Source organism: Jaculus jaculus, chromosome 3 (assembly GCF_020740685.1).
Source record: "Jaculus jaculus isolate mJacJac1 chromosome 3, mJacJac1.mat.Y.cur, whole genome shotgun sequence".
NCBI classification, from domain to species: Eukaryota; Metazoa; Chordata; class Mammalia; order Rodentia; family Dipodidae; genus Jaculus; species Jaculus jaculus.
The window spans coordinates 6,570,300-6,594,170 of record NC_059104.1 but is presented as its reverse complement, the minus strand read 5'-3'; the positions used below and the strand labels follow the sequence as shown (position 1 = coordinate 6,594,170).

At 46.8% G+C, this 23,871-nt stretch overlaps 1 protein-coding gene across 1 annotated transcript; it reads right to left on the bottom strand.

Moving 5' to 3' along the window:
* Positions 1–466: 466 nt before the first annotated feature.
* Positions 467–1,375, bottom strand: LOC101597326 (tubulin alpha-1B chain-like). Its single transcript, XM_045145717.1, has one exon. It carries the CDS (start codon positions 1,358–1,360, stop codon positions 467–469), a length of 894 nt encoding a protein of 297 aa, XP_045001652.1. The 5' UTR covers positions 1,361–1,375.
* Positions 1,376–23,871: the final 22,496 nt, after the last annotated feature.

Genomic DNA, 23,871 nt, shown 5'->3' with positions numbered 1-23,871 from the left:
TTGAGAAAGCGAACCCTGGATGCAAGCCTTAAGTCTGAATCTCTTCTACACACAAGCAGGCAGCAGATCAAACTTTTTAGCTCAACCCACTGTTCCACCCCTGAGCCATCTGACCTTGGGGGTGATGTCAGGTAACCACCTCAAGCACTAGCCAAGCAAATTTTGAAAGAGATTGGTAATATTCTTAGTATTAATTCCATACAACACTTCTTTTTTTTTTATTAACAATCATATATTTGGCAAAACAGATAAAATCGTGTAATTATAGGAAACCTAAGTGTGCTCAGGTGACTGGGTGAGGCGAACCCATTCTGGAAAGTCATCACAATGTTACGGTGATGCGTGGAAATGACGTGATCGTGACCGGGTGAAGCGACTCTCATGAGAACCCTCCCTTGCCCGTCACAGTGAGTGCTCCAGCTCCGACAGGGCCGTGCTACCGAGGCTGGAAGGAATGGAGGGCGCGTTAGTATTCGTCCTCTTCCTCGGCCTCTCCCTCAGCAGAGTCCATACCAACCTCCTCGTAGTCTTTCTCTAGTGCTGCCAGGTCCTCTTGGGCCTCAGTGAACTCTCCTTCCTCCATGCCCTCCCCCACATACCAGTGGACGAAGGCACCCTTGGCAAACATCAGGTCAAATTTGTGGTTCAGGCGAGACCAGGCCTCCGCGATAGCCGTGGTATTGCTCAGCAGGCAGACGGCACGCTGCACCTGGGCCAGGTCTCCACCAGGTACCACGGTAGGAGGCTGGTAGTTAATGCCCACCTTGAAGCCCGTGGGACACCAGTCTACGAACTGGATGCTCCTTTTGGACTTGATCGATGCGATGGCGACGTTGACATCTTTGGGCACCACGTCACCGCGGTAGAGCAGGCAGCAGGCCATGTACTTGCCTCTGCGAGGGTCGCACTTCACCATCTGGTTGGCAGGGTCAAAGCAGGCGTTGGTGATCTCTGCCACCGACAGCTGCTCGTGGTAGGCCTTCTCTGCAGAGATGACCTGCGCGTAGGTGGCCACCGGGAAGTGGATGCGCGGGTAGGGCACCAGGTTGGTCTGGAACTCGGTCAGGTCCACGTTCAGGGCCCCGTCAAACCTGAGCGAGGCTGTGATGGAGGACACGATCTGGCTGATGAGACGGTTAAGGTTGGTGTAGGTGGGGCGTTCGATGTCGAGGTTTCTACGGCAAATGTCGTAGATGGCCTCGTTGTCTACCATGAAGGCACAGTCGGAGTGCTCCAGGGTGCTGTGTGTGGTCAGGATGGAGTTGTAAGGCTCCACCACGGCGGTGGAGACCTGGGGGGCAGGGTACACGGAGAACTCCAGCTTGGACTTCTTGCCATAGTCCACGGAAAGACGCTCCATCAGCAGCGAGGTGAAGCCTGAGCCAGTTCCTCCACCAAAGCTTCAGAAGATCAGGAAGCCCTGCAGACCCGAGCACTGGTCAGCCAGCTTGTGGATTCGGTCTAGGACAGGGTCAATGATCTCCTTGCCAATGGTATAGTGCCCCCAGGCATAGTTGTTGGCAGCATCTTCCTTGCCAGTGATGAGCTGCTCAGGGTGGAAGCATACAACACTTCTTGTATCACTCTAAAATGAACTTCATAGGAGATCTCATTTACATATGCAATATTTTTTAAATGTTTAATTCCCTATATAAAAATAATCACAAGTTATAATATATATATGTAAAATAAAACAAAATGTATTTCAACTTTAATACTTAGGCTAGAATATGTAAAGGGTTCATGTATCCACACACTCTACATAGGAACACGGCAGCTATGACAATTATAAATGCTCCTATACATGGGCAAAGGGCGCTGGACTGAAGTTCTACAAATGTTGTTGCTGTCTTTGACTTGGATGAGCGACAGATTTTGATGAGGTTTTGAGGCCAAAATGACAAATATTACTCAATTTGCCTAATCTTTACACTCCTAGAATATGCAAACATATATCTTAAGCCCCAGTCCAAAGCACTACTATGCATTTAAAAAAAATAAAAGAAGGTCAGGCATGGTGGCCCCAGGCCTTTAATCCCAGCACTCTCTGTGAGTTCAAGGCAACCCTGAATTCCAGGTCAACCTATGCTACAGTGAGACCCTAAGTAAAAAAAAAAAAAAAAAAAAAAAAAAAAAAAGATTGTAAAGCTCAGAAAGCTTTAAGTGGTTTTCTTTTTCTTTCAACCCTTAAGATAAGGCCATAGAAATGAGTACAAAATTCAGTCCTTTTTGTTGGGCTGCCCAGATCAGACAGCTGATCCTTGGCCCTTACCCAATAACCATCATGAGCCACTGTCCGTTGGGATACAAGAAACCCTCTACACGTCCCTAGAAGAGGCGCCTTCTAGGAACTGTCCTGCCCCAGGGAGACCCCTGCGCTAAGGGGGCTCTGTGGGATGGTCTCCTCGTTCATGAGACCGCATGGTCTTTGGAAGCAAGCCAGCTATCTCTGTACCAGCGACGCTGCAAGAGCCATGTGTCTCCGTGGCTCCTGAATGCCCTTTCCTGAAAATACCAGGATGTGTCTACCCACTACCAGAGCCTCCTGTTAAATGTCTGGAATGTTTGCAAGTTCATTCAATTCCTGTAGGTGACTAAAATCTACCAAGATGAGAACGCCTGTACAACAGAAACTGGCAAATGCTAAGTAACAGGATTGATTTGGTAGGAAGTGAGCTCAGTCAGTAAATATTTAACAGCACACCCTTTCTTTCTTAGAGGGAACTTTGGACACTTCCTCTTGCTCCTTTCTGCCTTCCCAAGTTCCTTTTGTTTGGCCACATCTATATATTGTCCCCCTGTCGCTGATAACATTGACTGATATTGTCCCTCTGTGGTGCTCTGTACTTTCATGAGATTAAGAGCCTGACCAACAGTGTCAACGTCGTGAAGTGGTTTCGCTCACTTCCGTTCTGAGACAACTACAGCGATCTACAGTGAGCACACAGACATATGCACACATTCGGCTTCAGTTATGTACAAAAACAAAAAAGCTTCTTTTTAAAATAAAAAAAAAAAACATCTTTGAGTGATGATAAAGAGGAGTCTTGGTGAAGACAGGACTTGTTTGAAAAGAGCAAACTGAGAGGCTGGTGTGACTTCACCTGCCAATTGGCCCCTGGTCAGGGTTCAAGCCTATTGTTCAAGTTGGCTCAGTTGTGGAGGAAGCAGACGATCTTCTGTGACTGGGAAAACAAGGTTAGCTTAGAGACCTCAAGGAAACGCCACCTGGACTGTGGCCCCTAAATCAGCACCGTAGGGCTGGCAAGCCCTGGACGCATGTGCCACCGGCCTTGAACCTTGGAGTGTTCATGATCATGACTGGGAGTGGCAGAAGCCTCTCCCTAGGGTGGGCCAGGCAGTAAGGAGCAGTGGAGCTGGGGGCATGGCAGGAAGGGGCCCGGCTGACTATGTCAGGGGCACACAGGGAGCCAGGTTGTCGGTGGGCATCTGTCTAAAGGTACTTTTTGAATCTTCTGGAAATAGTCAAGAATTCTTTCAAGCAAAAACTGAATGTTCTGAGTGCTGGCGACTTCTTAGACACTTAGATTATGCTTCCATGGGGAACAACGCTTCCTGGGACTGTCTGGATATCTAGCTGTGGCACCCTCTGTTGGAGCTAAACCAGGGTTCCCAAGCGTTGATGTACAACTCTGTGAGCAAACTCGATGAAAACACAGATTTCCCAAACCCTCAAACTAAGCCTGTGGACTGGAGTCTAGGAAGCTACGTTTTAAGCAAATAGGCTCTAATGCAGATAGTTTCAAATGCTGCTTGATAATCCTTTGTTTTATATCTGAGCAAAAGTAAGATGTCTCTCTCTGATCATGAAGAAATTCAGTTTTTCATAATCTAATCAGGTTCACATGTAAATTCTGAAAATAGATTTTATATGCCTACTAGATACTCTTTTTATATACTTCCTAAGTATGTCTTTTTGTTGTTGTTTTTAAACAAGATCTCACTCTGTAGCCCAGGCTGCCCTGAATTCAAGGCCATCTACTTGCCCTGGCCTCCCGTGTGCTGGCATTATAGGTATGAGCCACAATGCCTGGCTAGAATTGTATCTTTTAGCATTGATTAAATTAGATCTTCCAGATTTAAAACATAACAAGGAGCAATATCACACCACGGAAGCCACAGCCAGCACACGCCCAATTAACAACATTTTACAAATTACTTCTATTTGTAATCAGTAGACCAACAAACTTGTTGCAGCTGAATTAGCTAATGGTGAATACAGAGGCGCACGCCCTTCACTGTTTGGAAGGGCGTATTAATCAGGTAGAGTAAAATGTGGCAAAGATGACATAAACATAAATTCCCACTCCCCATTCCTCCCCCATCACAGAAAACCCACAAACATGACCTTCAAATTCTGTCTACATGACAGAAACATAATCCATAGAAAAATGCCAATGTTTTATTTCTTCTTAACCTAGAGCAAAGCAATCATTTATTTGTGTGGTCATTCATTCATTCACTCACTGAGTAGATGAGTACTGGCCTGTTCAAACAATGACAGGTATGGGGGAGCAAAGCCCGCGTCTTTCAGTGAGGTGTGAAACATCACCTGCCATTGCACATAGCACTGCATTGGTCCTGCACCAATAAAGGGAAAAAGAATGACAAGACATTCTCCATGTCAGATTTCTGAGGTCTTGACTCTCAATTCTGGTTTCTGATTCCTGAAACCCAATTATGCCTGTGAAGAACATAAAAGCTTTTTCTTTCTGTTTTTAACTGCATATTTGAGGCAGGTAAATTTTTCACTCATTGAAATATGTGGAGGAGCCACATTTGTATAAGAAAGTGTTAAACATGAGATAGCCCTGGACCAGAGAGAGCCATAGAGGTCACCAAGGGCAGGGCAAGAGCTATGTGACACTGTGTTTCATTTATGGCTGTAATTCCAATAGGCATATTATCTTCCCTTTCTTCCTAGTCCTGATATGTACCTCATAGTTATAAGACTCTGCAACTTACCAAAATAGTGAGGGATACAAAGATGTCTAATACTTGAAACATTTATAGTGAAAGCGGTCTGTCCATTGCCTGGGACTGTTGACTAACTTCTTAAATAGTATTAGACACCATTCAATTAGAGTTAGTTACCTAAGGGCTAAATATTAAAGACAACAGAGGACTAAATGTTTTTGATAGATTATAAGGGTGACTGGTGGCCTCTGAGTGTTTCCAGGTTCCTGCCCTCTTACTCGGATAATTGAAGAAAGGCGCACACCAATAATTATGCAGGACCCTTTATTAAAAGCAAAGCGATAGTAAAGATTTGAACCCTGTCAGGCTTCATATTAATGATAACTGGGAGCATTGTTCTAATAGAATATAATTGACTCATTTGGTCGTTTACTCAGCTGGGAGAAGGAATAGCCCTTTCTCACATATCATGATGTCAATATGCACAAAATTAACTTAACAATGACCCAGGATATCTTTTTCCTAGACTTATACTATTTATTATTTTGCTAAAAATAATTTATAAGTTATCTTAAAAAAAAACTTTGAAGACTGGAGAGAGGGCTTAATGGTTCCAGTACTTGCCTACAAATGCAAAGGACCAAAGTTCAATTCCTCAGGACCCATGTAAGTCAGGCAGCAGCGCATGCGTCTGGAGTCTGCTTGCAGTGGCTAGTGGCCCTGGCAGACCCATTCTTTCTCTCTTTCTCTGCCTCTCTCTGTCTCTCTGTCTCTGTCTCTCTCTCTCTCCAATAAATTAAAAATATGTAAAGAAATGAAAAACTTTGGCAGACAAACCATACAAGTCTAGTAGCAGAGGAGAGGCACGTGTCTTCTGGAATAGCGGAAGGGATAGATGGCACCCCACTAAATGACTCAGGTGGGCTGAGTCGGGGGCGTGAGGAGACGCACAGCCTCCGGCACCACCTATCTGAATCAGTCACACTAGGGAAAAGTGGAGTCCCCAGTGACACTGTGGGAGGAATTTCAAGTGAAAGGAAACAGAAAGGGCCTGGCGAGAGGGCAGCTGGCTCTCAAGACAGGAGGGTGGCTGGGAACATCAGCGAAAAAGGGACAATGAGAGGCAGATCTGAGAGATCAGCTGTCTACAGTCCTGTAGAGCTGAAGTTGGGAGTCTGAATTTGTTTTGTAGGCTCTTGTGCAATGATGAACTTCATATAGAAAATGGAAAGACCAATGTTTATTTCCTGGAATGAAGCAGGAGGTGTCTGAGGTTAGAGGAGACTGCAAGGCAGAGAGGGTAAGGACTGAGAAGACAGAGGTCAGGACACACCGTCAACACCTGGGGACAGGCGGGGCTCAGACACCTTCAAGTTGTCGTTGAAGGTAATGCCTGATTGCAGTAAAAAGAGAAAAAGAAAGGAGGGAGTAAATTTTGGCCTATCCCTAAGCCAAACTAAGTGCATCAAATGAGTTTGGTCATCATTGTATCAGCATCAAGATGTCTGCATTCAATTAATATTTATGTGTCTAAAGAAAGTGACCTTTGTCTAAAAGTAGAGGATGGATTGGAATGGATATTTTCCAGAAGGATGACATCAGACAGGAAGTGGGTTTGGTGCTTTGGAGGTGGCCTTGGTGAACCTAGCAACCGGCACAGAGGTGACTGCAGAGGCGGCAAGGACTCACCCAGTTTGGGTGACTAGGCACGCAGCCATCTCCATGAGAGTTTATGTGGTAGAAACCCAATTCCACCGAACTAGCGCACTGATGAGAAATTACATATACATGACATGGGTGTAAATATCCCAGCACACCTTCAAATAGTGTTACTTTTTCAAGCATGTAAGACCTTATTCCTCTAGCCTACGATATCACGTCCTACATAGCATGGCACATCTTCCCTTGCCCCTCAGGTGAAGACATGAGTCTTGGAGATGATCTTGGGCACTGACATTTCTTCCCCATCCACCTCCTTTCTCGTGTTTTTAACTCTAACGTCCCTCACTTTCTCTGAGGTTCTTTGCAATGTTTTGCTGATCTGTCTACCATGATTTCAAGACAAAGCTTGCCTCCTCACCGCTGCAGACACCACCTGGTGCTTTACCTCCACACCACGCACTTCCTCAGGGTTTCTCCCCTGACCTCTGCTGGTTGTGTCTTTAAGGAACCACAGTCTGCTCCTTGGACGCACTTTTAACATTTTGTAGCCACACATTCTTGATATTATTTGGCATTGGGCTCTGAGCCACGTGAATAGGGCCATGTCTATTTAGTTTTCCCATTTATCCACAACACGTGACTTCTGTAAGTATTCAATAAACCTTTGAGTAAACAGTGAATGAGCAAGGGAAAGAAACGGACATCAAGGAAGACTTGTCTCCTATTAACATGACTTTGGCTTGGCCCTTTAGGAAAAACTCTCCCACTGCCCATTTTCCTCCACCAGTAATAGACCAAGGAGCACTGGCTCTTTCTTGCCCTGGAGGAGGCTTGGCTGTGGGACAAGAGACACAGGGAGCCATCACTGGTTACTGTCTTTGCTATCCAGAGAGAGCCATGCCAGTTTCAGAGTGCCAACTCTGATTAAATTCTTTTGATTTGGGGCTTCCCTCTGACAGAGATGGGGAAAGGCATGTTGGTTCATCCTACCACTGTGAAAGGAAAAAGAAACACAGCTTTCATTTATTAGAGACCAGTTTACCAAACAGCCCTTCAGAACTTGGTGACACCATCTCGTTACAACGTAACAACGTGGTTTAGAAAAAAAAAAAAAATATCCATCACTCCTTCCTACTTCATTTGGCTCCTGCCATGACCACACAGCTTTTCAAAACCCCAGAGTTCCGTCTTCCAAAATCCACTTGGAACTCCACCACAGCCTCCCCCCGCTCTCGGCAGCTCCAGCCCTCAGCTTGAGAATTAAGGCATGAAACACATGGAAATACAATGTTCCAATCCATCTAATTAATGCATTAAGTCCCTCATTTACATAGCACAAATTTCCCTTTATACTCTCAGTTGCTTGGCAATTGCTTGCCTCAAGAAAATATATCAGTAGTTAAAAATGCAGGTTAATAATAAGAGAAATAACAAAGACATCAGCCATATTTCAAAAAGCGTATTTCAACAAAAGGCAAGGGAAGATCCATTACACAACGTGATTTCAAATCTTAAAGCAGCTCAAGACCCTGGATTTTAAAAAATTAATGTAATCACAGCGAGTCAAGTAACATGCATTATGCTGACGGGCAGAAGGGACATCAGTTGAAGTCTGTGAGGCAGATGCCACCCTCAGATCCACAGAGCAGCTCGCCAAATGTGTCCTCATTATGAAGAACGCAAGGGGCGGAAGCCACCTCTGACGTCACCACGCGGGAAGACATGAAGATGTCGGAAGCACTATTCTCAGCAATAGTGTCATTCTTACTAGAACCAAAATGCTCCCGAGCCAGGGTAGATGCTGAACCAAATTGCAACAGGGCTCCAACAAAGTGCCACCAAGACCTACTTAGTCACTGCAGAGACAGACGGAGGGACGACCTTGATCCTAAATTAACCCCAGCCGGTGTCAAGATGCCACGCGCTGCTCCAGGTCTAGGGAGGCCTCACTTGGTGCAGGTGGGACTGTACTTGCCCCTTGGGAACTGAGGTAATGATGCACAACTGCTAACGTCCTCCCTGGCGTCTCACTTCTTCGCAATGTGTGCTGAAGTCGAGGCAGAAGAGGTGGCGAGGCTTTTCTGGTTGGACGTCTAAAGGAAAACGTGCAGTTTCCAACCCAGTTCACAGAAACCTAAATGGGCATTGAAAAATGTTTCATGAATACCATGAAAGCCACCTTGATGGAGAACTCACATTCATTTTTTTTTTCCAGATATTATAACAAGTCGAAAGCACACATCAACAGACTCACTGCCTTCCAGTGAATTCTTTGCAATATCTAGCACATTTGTGTAACAAACCAAATGCATGTTTTCAAAAATCCTTCTTGTATATACGATTCCTTTGCCACTTTGCTAATTGGAAATGTAGGATTCAGACCACCTGCCTCGTTGGATGAATGTAACAGACACTGGAACCATGATTTGCTGCAGATTATCAAAACAAGCTGGAAGTGGTGGCTTACACTTGTAATCTCAGTACTTGGGGGCCTGAATGAAGAGGAAGGCTGCAAGTTCAAGGCCAGCTCAGGCCACATAGTGAGTTCCAGACCAGTCTGGGATACAGAATGAGATCCTGTGTCAAATAAAAAATATATATCACAACAAGAAATTTGTAGAGTTGAGGCAAATCCAGATTCTATGATTCTGAATCCAAGTTCCAGGGGAGGAATCAATTAGCACATCACATCAAATTGTCCTAAATGGCAAAAGCTTATACTTTTGACCTGGTATCAGATGTGCTGTATATGAAAATCCAAGGCCGACTTTTCCACTGTATCACTGAGTTGGAATGAACCTTCTCTCAGAATGCTGTTCTTTAAGTACATGTGATATTTATAAATCTTGATAAAACAAACAAGTAAGTGTGAGATGGGAGAGTAAAAAAAGAAGTCATGATGCCTACACTTAAAAGCACAAATTAGGTCAAAACAAACAAAAAGCAACAAGCTGGAAGATGATCTGTAGCAGGTTCCCAATGTGTCGCCCTAGTTTGGAGACAGCCAATGGTGAGACAAGTGTTCTGAAGGCACCTTATACATCGTCATCTGCCTCCATGGGGTGAGGAGCATCTGCTGTCTGAGCCGGCCTGGTTTCTCGGGACTGCTGGGAAGGACAGCTTCCAGCTTCTAAAAGCAGGCGGCAAGCTGTGTGCAGACACGTTTCCTCATGAGCTTGACCAGCTGTATGGTTAAACTTCCCCCTCCGTTCTGAGTGTGCACCTCTGCAGGCCCTCAGCGCTTGCAAAGCAGCACCTCATCGACTTCCCTCGTGGCTGAGGTGGAGCATCTGAACGGAGCAGCTCGAGAGAGGAAGGGTTTATTTTAGCTCGAACTTGGCGGCTCCCGTACTTGCTGGCAGGGAAGTGGTGTGGCCACAGCAGCAGACAGCGGTGGCCCAGGGAGCGTGCTCACATCTGCACACATCAGGAAGTAGGAACAGGAAGTGGGGGACGGGTTACAAAATCCTCCACCTTCTCAAGGTGACTTTCCTAAGAGCACTGTCACCTGGGGACCATGTGATCACACACGGGTTTCCATAGGGGACGTCTCACATTCAAATCACGAAGCAGTCGTATTGCCTCCTAACTTCCATGACAACCAAAGATTTTGGAATCTCTTCGTACTTTATTTCTGCAACATCAGTACGGTCACATAAGGGTTCTCCATCCCAAATTTCACCTCCCTGTGCTGCCGTCTCCCAAGGCTCTGACTACCCCATTCTCTGCTCAAGGGCCTCTTTCTCCATTCCTAGTCTCCCCTCCACCTCATGGCTGCAAACAACTTCACATGTCTGAAAACATCTTCTCTTTGAAGGTCAGGGACCATGACACTGACTATCAAACTGCCCTAAGTTGGTCCCTGATGTTCAAATCTCGGCCTGTTCTGAAGTTTCATGTACAGAGTTTACACGTACAGAGCCCAAGACTGGGAGCCTGTGGTCCCTGGGATAGTTCCAGGGCATATTATTTGTTCCCTTTGTGAGGTTTGTGTAAACTTTACAAAGTCAGCAGACTTGTGTGCAAATCCATGGGTATCTTGGTAAATGTTGAACACTGGCTCTTTAGGAGTATGCTGGTTTGAATTAGATATACCCCCCCCCAAAAAAATCATATGTTCTGAACGCTTGGTCCCCAGCTGATGGCAGTTTGGGAGGTGGAGCCTTGCTGGAGTGGAGGCGTTGTGTCACTGAGAGTGTCCTTGAAGCTTATCAGCCACTAGCTTGGTTCACTCTCCTGCTGCCATTTTCTACCTGCTGTGTCAAGGTGTGATGTCCACTCTCTGTTCATGCCATGCTTTCCCTGGCACAACGAAGCTTTCTCTTGAGATCGCAAGTCAAAATAAACCTTTACCTCCCATCAGCTGCTTTTCATTGGGTGCTTTCCCCCAGCCGCTTGAAGGTAACTGTAACCAGAGGTAAAATCCCAGTTGGCACTGACTGCCAATTACTGTGGTGTGAATTCTCCCATCCTGGCGTAGTCCACACAGCCAGCCAGCCTTTTATCAACAGCTGCAGCTAGGAAGAAATACGTAAGATGGCACAATTAGGCAATATTTTCATGACAAGGATAAACTAGACACAAGGAAGAATAGATGATGATGATGACGCCACCTAGTAAAATACTGATGGGAAGAATTTTGGATATTTTTAAAACTGTAATATATATCATGTAAATTTCAATCATGGCTCTCAATACCAACCAGCCAGAAGCTTCTGGAAAGTTACATCTCTATTCTTATGAGCTGGTGCAAAAGGCCTCAGCATAGTCACCTCTCTTCTACTCTTGAGCCTCCTTGGGTGACCTTTAAGAAGCTACTTGATGGGCCTCTGGAATATAGTGGTACATCATTAAGGCATTGAAAGGATAAATGTTTAACAGAGTGATTCACAAATGATTAGATTTCAAAGAATAGTTCCTCTGAAGTATTATTTATTCCATTTTTGTAGACATCCCAGTTCTTAGCACTATATTTTATGAGAAAGTCTGAATATATATCTTTTAGATAAACTAATTCATATAAATTATGTATTTCTTTGTCCTTGGATATCTTTTAGTGTGAGCCTTTTTTTTTTGTTGGAATGTTAGCTAGAAAGTAAATGTCACTAGAGCAAGAAGGTTACTCTCTTCTCCACTTACAGTGATCATTAGTGCATGCGCACAGTGGGACACACATGCCCACTGTGGAAGACTCTTGTAGTAGACACTGTGAGATTTGTTTGTGGACAACAACCCACACATTTAAAAGAGAGGGGGTCACCTACCAGACCAACGTTCTTAGGGGATGTAGGGCTCAGTCAGTAAAGTGCTTGCCTTGCAACAATGAGGACATGAGGTTGATCCCTGGAACCCACACAAAATGCTGGGTGTGGTGGCGTTCATTTTGGAGGCCAACCAGTCTACCTACTGGGTATGCTCTGGGATCATTGGGACCCTGTCTCAAAAAAATAAGACAGCATTCCTGAGGATGACCCCTGGGGTTGTCCTGTGGCATCTACATGCATGTGCACATAAACACACAAACCCACACACAGAGGGACCCAGAACACTGTTCCCAGGAATGGCTCATTTTTCCACAGGTATCGTGTTTAGTGTCGGCTTTGCTTCATAACCTACTAATGAAAGCCATACCAGACCTATTTTGTTTAATCTTCAGATTGCATAAATATTTATATTCAAAATACCTCTCTATAAAAGCTGTAGGATGCTTTGTGATAATCTTCAAAACACGAATTCTCTAAGAGACTATCCTCAGAAGGTAGATGCCCCAAGTCAACAGGGCCAACTTCATGTTGCTTCTCTCTGCACTCAGCACCTCACCCAACACTTGCTGAAGCTCTGAACATTGTTGTTTCATCCTGAAGTTGTTTGTTGTGAAGTTCAACTAGAAGTTTCTTCTTCTGGGAGGGGGCACCAAGCCGTAACAGGAATCTTGGCATTTGTTGCCTGAACTAATTGTATTTCTCATAGGTTCCAACCTTTCCTTGCTCCTGAGCCTATTTACGGGCATCCATTTTAGATGCCTTTGCAGAGGGCTGTCTCCTTGCCTCTTCAGTGATTCAGTCTCTCTTCCACAGCTCCAGCTTCCCTTTGTGAACATCTCTTTCATAAACCTAACTCAAACCCCTTTCTCATAACCCTATACAACATCTCACTGGCCTGTTCTTGCCTTAAGTACCAAACTTGACATCCCTATAATCCTTATTCCTATTCTTTCACACCTCCTTGCTGTCCCTAAACTGCATGAAATTGCAGTTCTGGCTCTCATTTACACTTGAACTTTCCTGGAAGACAGTGCCTCCCTCATCACCTGACACACTGACCATGCGCTCTTTTCTCACATGGCCTCTACTGGGTTTGATACTTTGTAGACCTTGTGGCCTTCTGCCCTCTTTTCGTTAGACTTTCCCCAAGTTCTATGTATTTTGTGACTCACTCCTCACCACTTTTCAGGCGGTTCCCCCATCTGTTGCTCAGGACCTCATCCTTGCACACTCACGTTCCCAGCAATAGATTACACATTAGCAGTTGGCTCTCTAAATCTTGGTTGGGATGGAGCACAGGTGTCTCCTCTCAAGCATGTCTCCCTTCACTCAATTCCACCCTTCCACTGTCCATCACTTTAGCTGTTCATCATCTTTGATTAATCTACCTTTTTATATCTACCTCTACTCATACAGGAAGCTCTGAAAAATCCTGCTGTGAAGTTATACCACCATATGGGTCTGTTCCCTTAAAGCCCTTCCCTACAGCCTACCTGGTGTCTATGTCATCTCCTATAATAGAGATTTCTCCAGCCCACCTGTTCCAATCCACCCCACATATTGCTGTCAACACTCTAGTCATGTTATTCTAGAACCGTAATGGACGGGAATGTAATGCCCAGTGTAGCATTTAAATAGCAGTGTGACCACTACTGTCTCACTGCATTGTCCAGGACCCACAGGTCTGCCACGTGCTTAGTCCTGCCAGAAACTTCTGTGCTCGCCACCGTCTACCTCCTTTGTGGTGTCCTGATCTGTCTCTTCCAGTTCATAGGCTCCCTTGATGAACCTGGTACCAGCACAAGGGTGAGGGAGGTAGACACAAAGAACTCTCAATTCCTACTGTTGCAGTCCGGCTCGCATTGCTGGTAGAAATCACCCAACCAAGAGTAGCTTCTGGGGAAAAAAGAGTTTTATTTTGGCTTACAGGCTTGAGGGGAAGCTCCACGATGGCAGGGGAAAACAATGACATGAGCAGAGGGTGGACATCACCCCTTGGCCAACATAAGGTGAACCACAGCAACAGGAGAGTGTGCCAAACACTGGCATGGGGAAACTGGCTATAACACCCATAAGCCCGCCCCTAGCAATACACTCCCTCCAGCAGGCATTAATTCCCAAATATCCATTAGCTGGGAACCTAGCATTCAGAACACCTAAGTTTATGGGGGCACCTGAATCAAACCACCACACCTACCAAACCATCGATCTAGAGGCTCCCAAGAAGTAGACCTAAAACATACCCAATATGGTTCAGGGAAATTCCTGGAAGAGGGTTGGAAAGATTGTTAGAACCACATGTTGGGACATCATGCACAAGACATTGCCTCTTCCACATGGCTAACCCCACGATGCACAACCCACATTCCCCAAGCAGGAGGGCCCCTGAGGAGGGGGGAGGACAGCAGGAGACTAACGATAGTACCAACATGGCTGTATACACTGTGTATATCTAACTTAAAAAAAAAAAACTGTTCTAGAGAGAGATAAGTAGGGTTTAAAATGAAAATTAACTGAACAACATAATTGTTTTTTATTACAAAAAAATGTCCAGAAACAATTTTAAACAGTGTGATATCATACATGTCTGTGAAATTTACTTATATGTTGGTCTGGGGTGAGGCACTGTAACTTTCATGAGATTTTCAAGGGGCTCTGTCTGAAAGTATCCTTAGATACACAGGAGGCTGGAGGACCGAGTCTTAATTTACCTAACTTACACGAAGCATCCATCTGACCGTGGGATAAATGTAGGTGACAAGTCCAGTAAAAGTGACGAAACCTGCAGGAAAAGCAGAGCATGGATCTTCCTGCTTTACACGGGTGTGGTGTGAAAGAATGGGTGAACCAGAGCACAGTGCAAGGCAGCCCTGAACAAGCACCTTATTGTGTGGAGGACATTTGGGTTGTGCAAGGAATGAGAAGCCACCATTAACACATAGCACCCTGATCTCAGACTCCATGCACATGTGTGTACATGCATACACATATGCACACTGCCACACACATGCACAGGTGCAAGATGTGCCATTAAAACCTGTTGGCAAGGCAAGTAAGCCACCAGCAAACCTCAGTTTAAGATTGCTGCAGGTGGGTGCTGTTTACTGCTCTCTGAACATTTGTGCAAACAAACGTCTATAGTCATGAAGCTATGAGTACCTCCTAGACATCTCCTAAAACCTCAAGGCATACTATTGTTCTAGTATTCTAGAAAATTTGAACATCTTGTATTGCAAAACATGTAATAGCATTTTGAACTCATGTGCTCTTTCCATTTCTAAACATTTTCTCAACTATTTAGTAGAAATGGTAACTAAACTCTAAATGCAAGTTTAAAACAAAACACATTGATCTGACGAATTGGAATGATGCTTAGGGCATTTTATCTTTTCTTCAGGCATAGTCTTTGAATCTGAGAACACACTTAAAATTAATCACACAATCAGCAATACAAGTCACTGGAAGGTAATTCTGTGATGTCATTCAGTTATAATTTTACCAAAAAATATGTTACAACTCAGCCAAATTGATCTATATTTTACCCAAAGTGTAATAACCCTATCAGCATCTCTTTTTCATTGCTTATCAAATCTGCTCCTCTGTTGTTTATTGCAAAGCTTCCACAAGGGTATGTTTTTATGTCCTCATGCATTCATCCTGTCACTTGATCGTCCTTTTAGCACGGCTTACAGAAAGCATACTGTGGGGACTCAACAACTGGTCCCAAGAGGGCAAGACTGAGGACGGTAGCTCCTGCTGTCACAGGGTTCATTGTCTAACTGGTAATAGACAAACAAACCCTTTAAGAGCACAGCCATTGCTCTGAGTTCGTGAAAGGTAGGCTTCTGAGTAAAGTGAGTCATCAGAGGAGGAGGAGTCTGCAAGGGACGGGAGGCACCGAGGGTGGGTGACCAGAAGGATCAAGGGGAGTGGTCTGGAAGCTCATCCATAGAGAGAAAGGAGAAGAGACCAGTGCGGTATTTCTGTGCAGCTGTATCATAAAGTGTGGAGGAAGAAATAGGAAGAGACAAGTAACCCAGCACTTTTCAGGCCACAGTCATGGCCATGCATTTGCTAGGGCAACAGGACTCTCTGACCTGCTTCAGTCCATGAAGTCATCTGTGTCAATCTGGCATTTTAGGATCATCCCCTGGACTTGGCGTCGAAGGGATTGACTGAGACAGGAGACAAGCTAGGCTTTGGCTGCAGTAATCTCAATGGGAGAAGGTCACATGGAACACTCACAGTGGAATGCAGGCAGCCTCATTGTTAGGGGTATGGTTTGTTTGACTAATCATGCCACGCTGTTGTGAGATTTTGAGAGCAAAGGGCCTCTTGACCCAGATGGGCTGGACTCTCATGACTAAGGCTCTTGACCTTGAGTTCATGTCTCAAGCCAAAGAAGAATCAAGGAATGCAGACAACTAGGTGAGGAGGGTTAAAAGCTGCCTTTATTCAAGAAAATGTAGAGAAAGATTTCTGAGAGTCTGGGCTTTTCCCTTATTAAAGAAAGAGGGGATGAAAGACCAGGGGCTTAGACAGGTTCTGCAGTGAGGGCCTGTCAGTAACTGCACCAGGGAAGGGGCTTTGCAGGATTAAGTACACCATGTCCTGACGATCTCGTGAAGGGGATAGCCATGCATTCACCTCTTTACATGTCTATGGGGGAGAGGCAGTCTCTTGACCAGGGAAGTGATTGGCAGGGTCCCAGAACCAGAGAACTTCATTCCTCGGCCCAGGAGGAAGTGACTCTTGCCTTTCTAAGTTACAAGGGAAACAGGAGGGGGATAGCTTCCTTCAATGACCTCGAAGCCCAATGTCTGCTTACCTACAACATTGCCCCTTGTTATTAATACCCTAATCATTTCAAAGATGGTTGATGACTCAATCCAGGCAGAAGAAGGGGGACAAAGGGGTTCTGGGAATGTATCCTTTGCAATGTCTCAGAGGGTAGTCAGAATCTATGGTCTCTTTGGCCTGTGTTCCTAACTGACTGCTTGTAAAAGAAAAACTACCTTGTTCCTAATCTCTATCAATACTTTTGTCCCAAAAGTTCTCAAAACTGGTAAATACTGTTAACCAGAGAGGATGTTAATGAATGATTCCATGCCAAATCGACAGATAATCTAATTAACAGGCTCTGGGAAAAGGCAGTACTCCCTGGTGTACCCATGGTGTTATTTATACATCATTGATATAATGGTACAAATATGTTGTGTGTGTGATCATAATAAGGAAGTCCCCATTGCAGCCCCTTTCTTCCTCCTTTTCCTCTCTCCTCTTCTCTCTCTTCTTGCTCCTCTTCTACATACCAGAAATGAGCCTTTCTTCAAAAGCCCTTCCCATCAGGCATGGTGGCACACACCTTTAATCCCAGCACTCTCTTGAGAGACAGTGGTAGGAAGTTCGCTGTGAGTGAGTTTGAGGCCACTCTGAGACAACATAGGTCAGCCTGGCCTAGAGCTAGACCCTATTTCAAAAAGGTAAAATAATTAAAAAAAAAAAAAAAGACCTTCCCCTCTTGTCACTTCTACTCTCTTTCTTTCTCCCTTCCTTCCTTTTCTTTAAACTATCTACTTTATTTATTTGTGAGACAGGCAGAAAGAGAGAGAGAGAAGTGGGAGGGCTAGGACCTCTCGCCACTGCAAAAGAATGCCAGGCACATGTACCACCTGTACAACTGACTTACATGTCTACAGGGAAATCGAACCTGGGTCCTCTGGCTTTGCTGGCAAGAGCCCTAACTGCTGAGCCTTCTCTCTGGCACCCTTTCTTCCTTCTCCATCCTGTCTCTTCCCTCTAGTCCCCTCCATACTTCCTTTCCTTAGGCCCAGCTCCTCCTGCCTTTGCTCCCAGAATCACCCGCTTGCTTTCCCAGCACCCTTGCTTAACAGGGTGATTTCAAATGTGTCTTCCACAGTACAAATCCTCTTGATCGTGCTGATTGGACATGATCACTCAGCCCTTAGAGCTCCATTGGGAGTATGCATTCCATAATAACTTTTATCACTTTCCAGATTGTAACATTGTCTCCTAAATCCCAAGACACCAGTCTGAGTTCATACGTGACTCTGTGTGCACCCTATTGTGAGCAGCTCACAATGCATACCTAGTTGGTCCAGATACTGATATAAGGGGAAGGGTGGCATCAGAAAAGAACTTTGATGTGCAGACTCACTATTCCATAGCCTATGTCTTAGAATACAAAGATGGAAATCAGGCTCAACCATGACTCAAACAAGGAGCATAGGTCACCGATTACACGAAGGAAAATAAACACTTGAATTCTAGGTTTCCCTCACCCCACTGGGATTCTCAAACAGCAGTGTAAAGCAAATTGTTCTTCAGGGGAGACTGAGGGGGAAAATAATGGGGTTCATGGAGTAAGCCTTGGGAGGGTACAGGCAGAGAAGAAAGGGCCCCCGAGGAAGCAGAACCTCGCAGCAGTTCTGGGTGTAATATCTACCAGATGCCGCAGATGTTTTCGCATTGCCCAGGCCAGCTTTCCCACAGCCCATTTGCAAGTGGACCTGACAACCCAAGCCTGCAGAAATCAAAGACTGTAATCTACTATAAATTCTGCCACGCTAGATGGAACGAATATCTGTCAGATTTTTTTACTTAAACCTCTCTTCCTTTCAGAAGGCAGCATCTGGCCTGAAACCACACGTTTAATTGAAAAATCCTTTAATAATAGCATTAATTTTCATCGTGGTGCATTCCACAAGGCAGTGACTAGGAGGAGGCACTCTGCGTGTGGAATGTGGCCAGACTGTGGAGGGGGCAGGAGCAGGGGCGAGGGGTCTCTGGGCCATTGTTCCTCGGGGCTTTGCCAGGGAGATAACTTCAGGTCTTCTGATTAAGGAGTCAAAGAGAATATTTCCCAACAACAATGATATCTTTCATGTGGGACAGTGTACTTGCGGCCCATCAAAAGCAAACTGGGTCTTGTGGATGAGTTAGTAATGGAAAGACACTTTATCCTGGCAGGTTACCACACGAGCACAGGCAAGACGTGCTTTACACTGCCATGGCTGTGGCTGCCACGTATTCTGGGCTCTCACGTCTCTGTCCCTTTATCCCTGGTAAAGGCATCTTCCCCTTCACTGGCCAAGAACACCCGGGACCTGTCCCACCGTGAGCTGGCCTCTGTTCCCCCAAAGGGGGAAGCTGGACAGATGGGGATGGATGGACAGACCTGGCTAGGCCTCTGGAAATTCCACTGTTGATTAGCAGTTGACAGAGACCCAGGGGTGCACTGTCACCCCGAGGCCACAGGATGTCCGACAGTGCACACCTGGCCAGCCAAGGGAGTGGGCCACAGGACTGCAGTCTGGGGGACGGTCGGGACAGTGCCAACAGGAAGGAAAATGGAGCATGAAGCAAAGGGCCCTTGCTGGGGAGGCTTTATTCAGATTCCTTGGAGCCTGGGGAATTTTCAGAAGATAAAAGAACAGACTTCTCCCCCTGAGGTCTGTAGGGCAGCACTTTTGTTTGCCCTGGGGTGGGGATTCCAAGGCGTTGCCATGACGGCCTGTCACAGGGCTACAAGTCCTGTGCTCCCTGCCCTCCCCACCATTGTCTTAAAATGGCCTAGATTCCTTCTACTCCATTTCAGAAGAGAGAGAGAACTTTGATTCCTCTGGTTTCTAAGCTAATGATCTAATTTTGAAGTCCATTTCCCCTAGCCAGCGAAGCTCATCTGCATGAGGGAACACTGAGAATATCTTATTTTGGTTTCCTGTGCCTTTTTCAGCCTTCTTGTTGTTTTATTTAAAGCCGTGTTAGCTGCCGCAGCAACGCATAACAATAACTATTTAACACACACTGCAAAAGCAAACTGAAGGAGGTGGAGGAGGAGGTGGAGGTGGAGGTGGAGGTGGAGGTGGTGGAGGTGGTGGAGGAGGAGGAGGAGGAGGAGGTGGAGGAGGAGGTGGAGGTGGAGGAGGAGGTGGAGGTGGAGGAGGTGGAGGAGAAGGAGGAGGTGGAGGAGGTGGAGGAGGAGGAGGAGGTGGAGGAGGAGGTGGAGGTGGAGGAGGAGGTGGAGGTGGAGGAGGTGGAGGAGAAGGAGGAGGTGGAGGAGGTGGAGGAGGAAGTGGAGGTGGAGGAGGTGGAGGAGGTGGAGGAGGTGGTGGAGGAGGTGGAGGAGGAGGAGGAGGTGGAGGTGAAGGAGGTGGAGGTGGTGGAGGTGGTGGAGGAGGAGGAGGAGGTGGAGGAGGAGGTGGAGGTGGAGGAGGAGGTGGAGGTGGAGGTGGAGGAGGAGGAGGTGGAGGAGGTGGAGGAGAAGGGGGGGGAGGTGGAGGAGGTGGAGGAGGAGGAGGTGGTGGAGGAGGTGGAGGAGGAGGAGGAGGTGGTGGAGGAGGTGGAGGAGGAGGAGGAGGAGGTGGAGGAGGTGGAGGAGGAGGAGGAGGTGGAGGTGGAGGAGGTGGAGGTGGAGGAGGAGGTGGAGGAGGTGGAGGTGGAGGAGGTGGAGGATGTGGAGGAGGTGGAGGGGTGGAGGAGGAGAAGGTGGAGGAGGAGGAGGTGGAGGTGGAGGAGGTGGAGAAGGTGGAGGAGGTGGAGGTGGTGGAGGAGGTGGAGGAGGAGGTGGTGGAGGAAGTGGAGGAGGAAGTGGAGGAGGAGGAGGTGGAGGAGGAGGTGGAGGGAGCTTGACCCTCAGGATGAGAGTCATCAAAGAAATGTTGCCCTAGTTATTGATATTCCACAGGTGTTTCTAAGGAGGAACTAAAAGAGTTTTTTTTTGAAAAAAGACAGGTATTTAAAAGTGGTCTTCCTCTTCCCCTGACCCTTCTTTTTTTTTTGGAGCGGGGGCGGGGGGGGGGCTTTCGAGGAAGGGTCTCACTCTGGTCCAGGCTGACCTGGAATTAACTCTATCATCTCAGGGTGGCCTTGAACTCATGGCAATCCTCCTACCTCTGCCTCTGGAGTGCTGGGATTAAAGGTGTGTGCAACCACGCCCACTTTTTTTTTTTTTTTTTAAGTATGGTCTCGCTCTAGCCTAGGCTGGCCTGGAATTCTTTATGTAGACTCAGACTGGCCACAAACTCACAGTGTTCCTCCTACTTCTGCCTCCAAAGTGCTCAGAGCACTGAAAGTGTGTACTACCACACCTGCCACACCCCTCTTTATCCTTAGTTTTATTAAAAATGTTGAGTGACCAAGAAATGACCACATTGCTCAAATGTCATTTACTGGAAAAAACAGCCAGCCATGGAAGGAGACCTTGTTTGGATTTGCTCGGTCTTAGAAAAGATTCCAAGTTTTTTGAGCAAGCAGGTAGTGACATGGGTCAAAGGAGGCCACCTCACCCAGCCCCAGTTCTGCCCTTGCTTGACTGAAAATGTTAACCCAGGGGAGAAGGAGTTTGCCCAGCACGTTCTCAATCTCCTTGGCCAGGGTGAGGTACACAACAGGTACTTGTGGGGAAAAAAAAATGAAATGTAGTTATTTGGACTCTAGAGGTACTGAAGACACAAGATGACCTCATATAACTTCACAGAAGATTGGAAAATTTGTACATATATGCTGGGAAGAGAAACAAAAAGATACTAATCTGCCTTTTATCATTCCTGTATACATTTTCTATCCTTTCCTCACCTCTGCCCTCATCTCCCCTTCTCTACCTGGTAGCTGGTAACATGCACTGAGTCACATCTAGGAAAACTTCCCAAATACCTAACACTCTGTAGGCAAAAAGGTTCTTATAATCACACACACACACACACACACACACACACACACACACACACACACGGGGGATGCTGTGTGTTAGGAAGAGAAGAGATGAACCCCAAGATCCTGGAACACAGGACTTCTATAAGTCACTGAACGTGGGGACTGGAGAGGGCTCAGGACAGAACAGTTCTCAGCCTAGCACACGGGCAGCCCGGGGAAGAGGCTGTCCACCTGGCACGCTATGAGAACCCAGACTCAGCTGGACCTGCCCTGTAGGCACAGTGAGCCTTGGGAGAAATGTCCCAGGAAATGCCCAGTCAAACAGGGCCTCCACTTGGAACACCTGGACCCTGCTGATGCCCTGTAGACACTGCAGCAGGCAGGTGGGAGGGGAGAAGTAGAGGCACTGAGGGCCGCCTGCCCTGCGTGTCTCCCATGACAGTGGTGGCGTAGAGAGTAACGTTCTAGTCCATCCGTGGCCTGAGTTAACGAGCTGGGAGCCACCCCAAGCATCTGATCTTCAAGCAGTATATTTAGAGCAAACAGGTGTACTTCACATTTGAATGAACTCATCAAAGAAAATCCGTAATCCAGGAAGCATCTGATTCTCCGGGGTATGAGCTCTGCTCCCTTGGGCTGTAAGTTCAGTGAGGGCAGAAGCTCAGTTTTGCCCATGGTGTACCCCTAGGACCCAGTTGTCACCTCCACAGAGAAGACACCCAGTATTGGTTGAATCAATTAAACGCATAACCTGCCCTGCCGTCAGACACTCTGCAAGCAGAGATTTTCAGATTTCCTGCAGGTGACACAAAATATGAATGTGCTCTGGTCATGCCACTATCAAAACAAAAAAACAAAAAAACAAACATGGTTGGCTTTCTGAGGCACAGTAAGGCTGTCTGCACGAGCGTCTTAATTGACCCTATGGGTCTGAGGGCACAGGTCTGTTTTCTGTTGCAGTCAAACCCTAGTAACATGCACTGAGTCACATCTGGCAGACCTTTTTTAAGGTTCTCTGCATGCCCATGGCAGTGGAGAAGTCTCTCTCCTGGGAGCTTCTTCTTTTGTCCCCCCCCCTCCCCCCGGCTGAACCCAAGGGAGCGTCTCTCTTGTCTGGCAGGCGCCGCAGGTCTAACACACAACACACAGCGTGGGTGTGCTCTCCTCCCTTCTCCCTGCCAACTGTGCTTCAGACCTGAAGAGGTTCGGTGCGCCTTGAGAAAGTGGCTCGGGGCCATGTCAGAGACCCTGGTCGTCAGGGATCACATGGAAAGAGGATGTGTCCCCTGGAGCACAGGCACCCGAATGCCAACCATGACCAGAAAGAAAGGCGCGGGCCTTCCTGGAGCCACCCGCTCACATGCAGCAGCGTCCACCTGGCCACTAAGCAGCCAGGTCTCTCCGTGGCTGCTGCCACCTGGCACTTGCAGCCGCCGCGACCCTGATGAACAGGGGCACCGTCAGTGGCAGGATGCTGCCGCCGCCACCCCGGCCGCCCAAGCGTTGACCTTAGCTCGCTTCAGCCTCCTTGCTATCTTCAATTTTCTTGGTCAGTCCCAGTGTAAGCAAACTGCAGGCATTTATTGGCACTTATAGACTTTGTCTCTTCTGAATTCCTTTCACATCTTGCCCCTAGGTGGTCGCCAATTCAAACCCTACTTTTTCCTGTGAGAGTTCTATAGCATCTTTCCTGTCCTGGGGTCTTCCTGTCTCTGCTGGATATATACACTTTCCAAACACCTACTACATATTGGCATGGCATAAGAAAAGTGAGTCTCAGTAACTGTTTCTCATCCAGGGAGTCATTTCTGAGGAAGAGGACGAATAAACTGATTTAAGATAAGACATAAGAGGCCTGTGAAGTCCCAAGTATAGAAGCCGTGGGCATGAGGGCCAGAGGCCTACAGCCTGAAGGGGTCTGAGGTGGTTTTGTCAAAAGGATCATGGCTGGGCTCCACTACAAATGGGCCATGAACTTGGCAGGGAGATAGACATTCATGGTCACTGGACCAACATTTATGAAGGGTCACAGCCAGGGGCCATGGGAGTTTAGAAAATTCTCCATTAACTTGGCATTTCTTGAGCTAGAGTGGATGGCAGGCGTCACACACGGACACCTGAATGCCACAGAAAGGACGGGGACTCCCCACTAACACACTTAAACAGGAGGACGGAGTTGGCACAGACGCCTCTTAAGAAGACCGGCAGAGAGATGTTGGAATGTGGACACACAGAGGACACAATGCCAGAAGCAAGAACCACCAAGAAGTACCTTAGACCCCTGCGGACCTGCGAGTGGCCTGTGACTCAGGCCGAGTCGTGTCACTGAGTG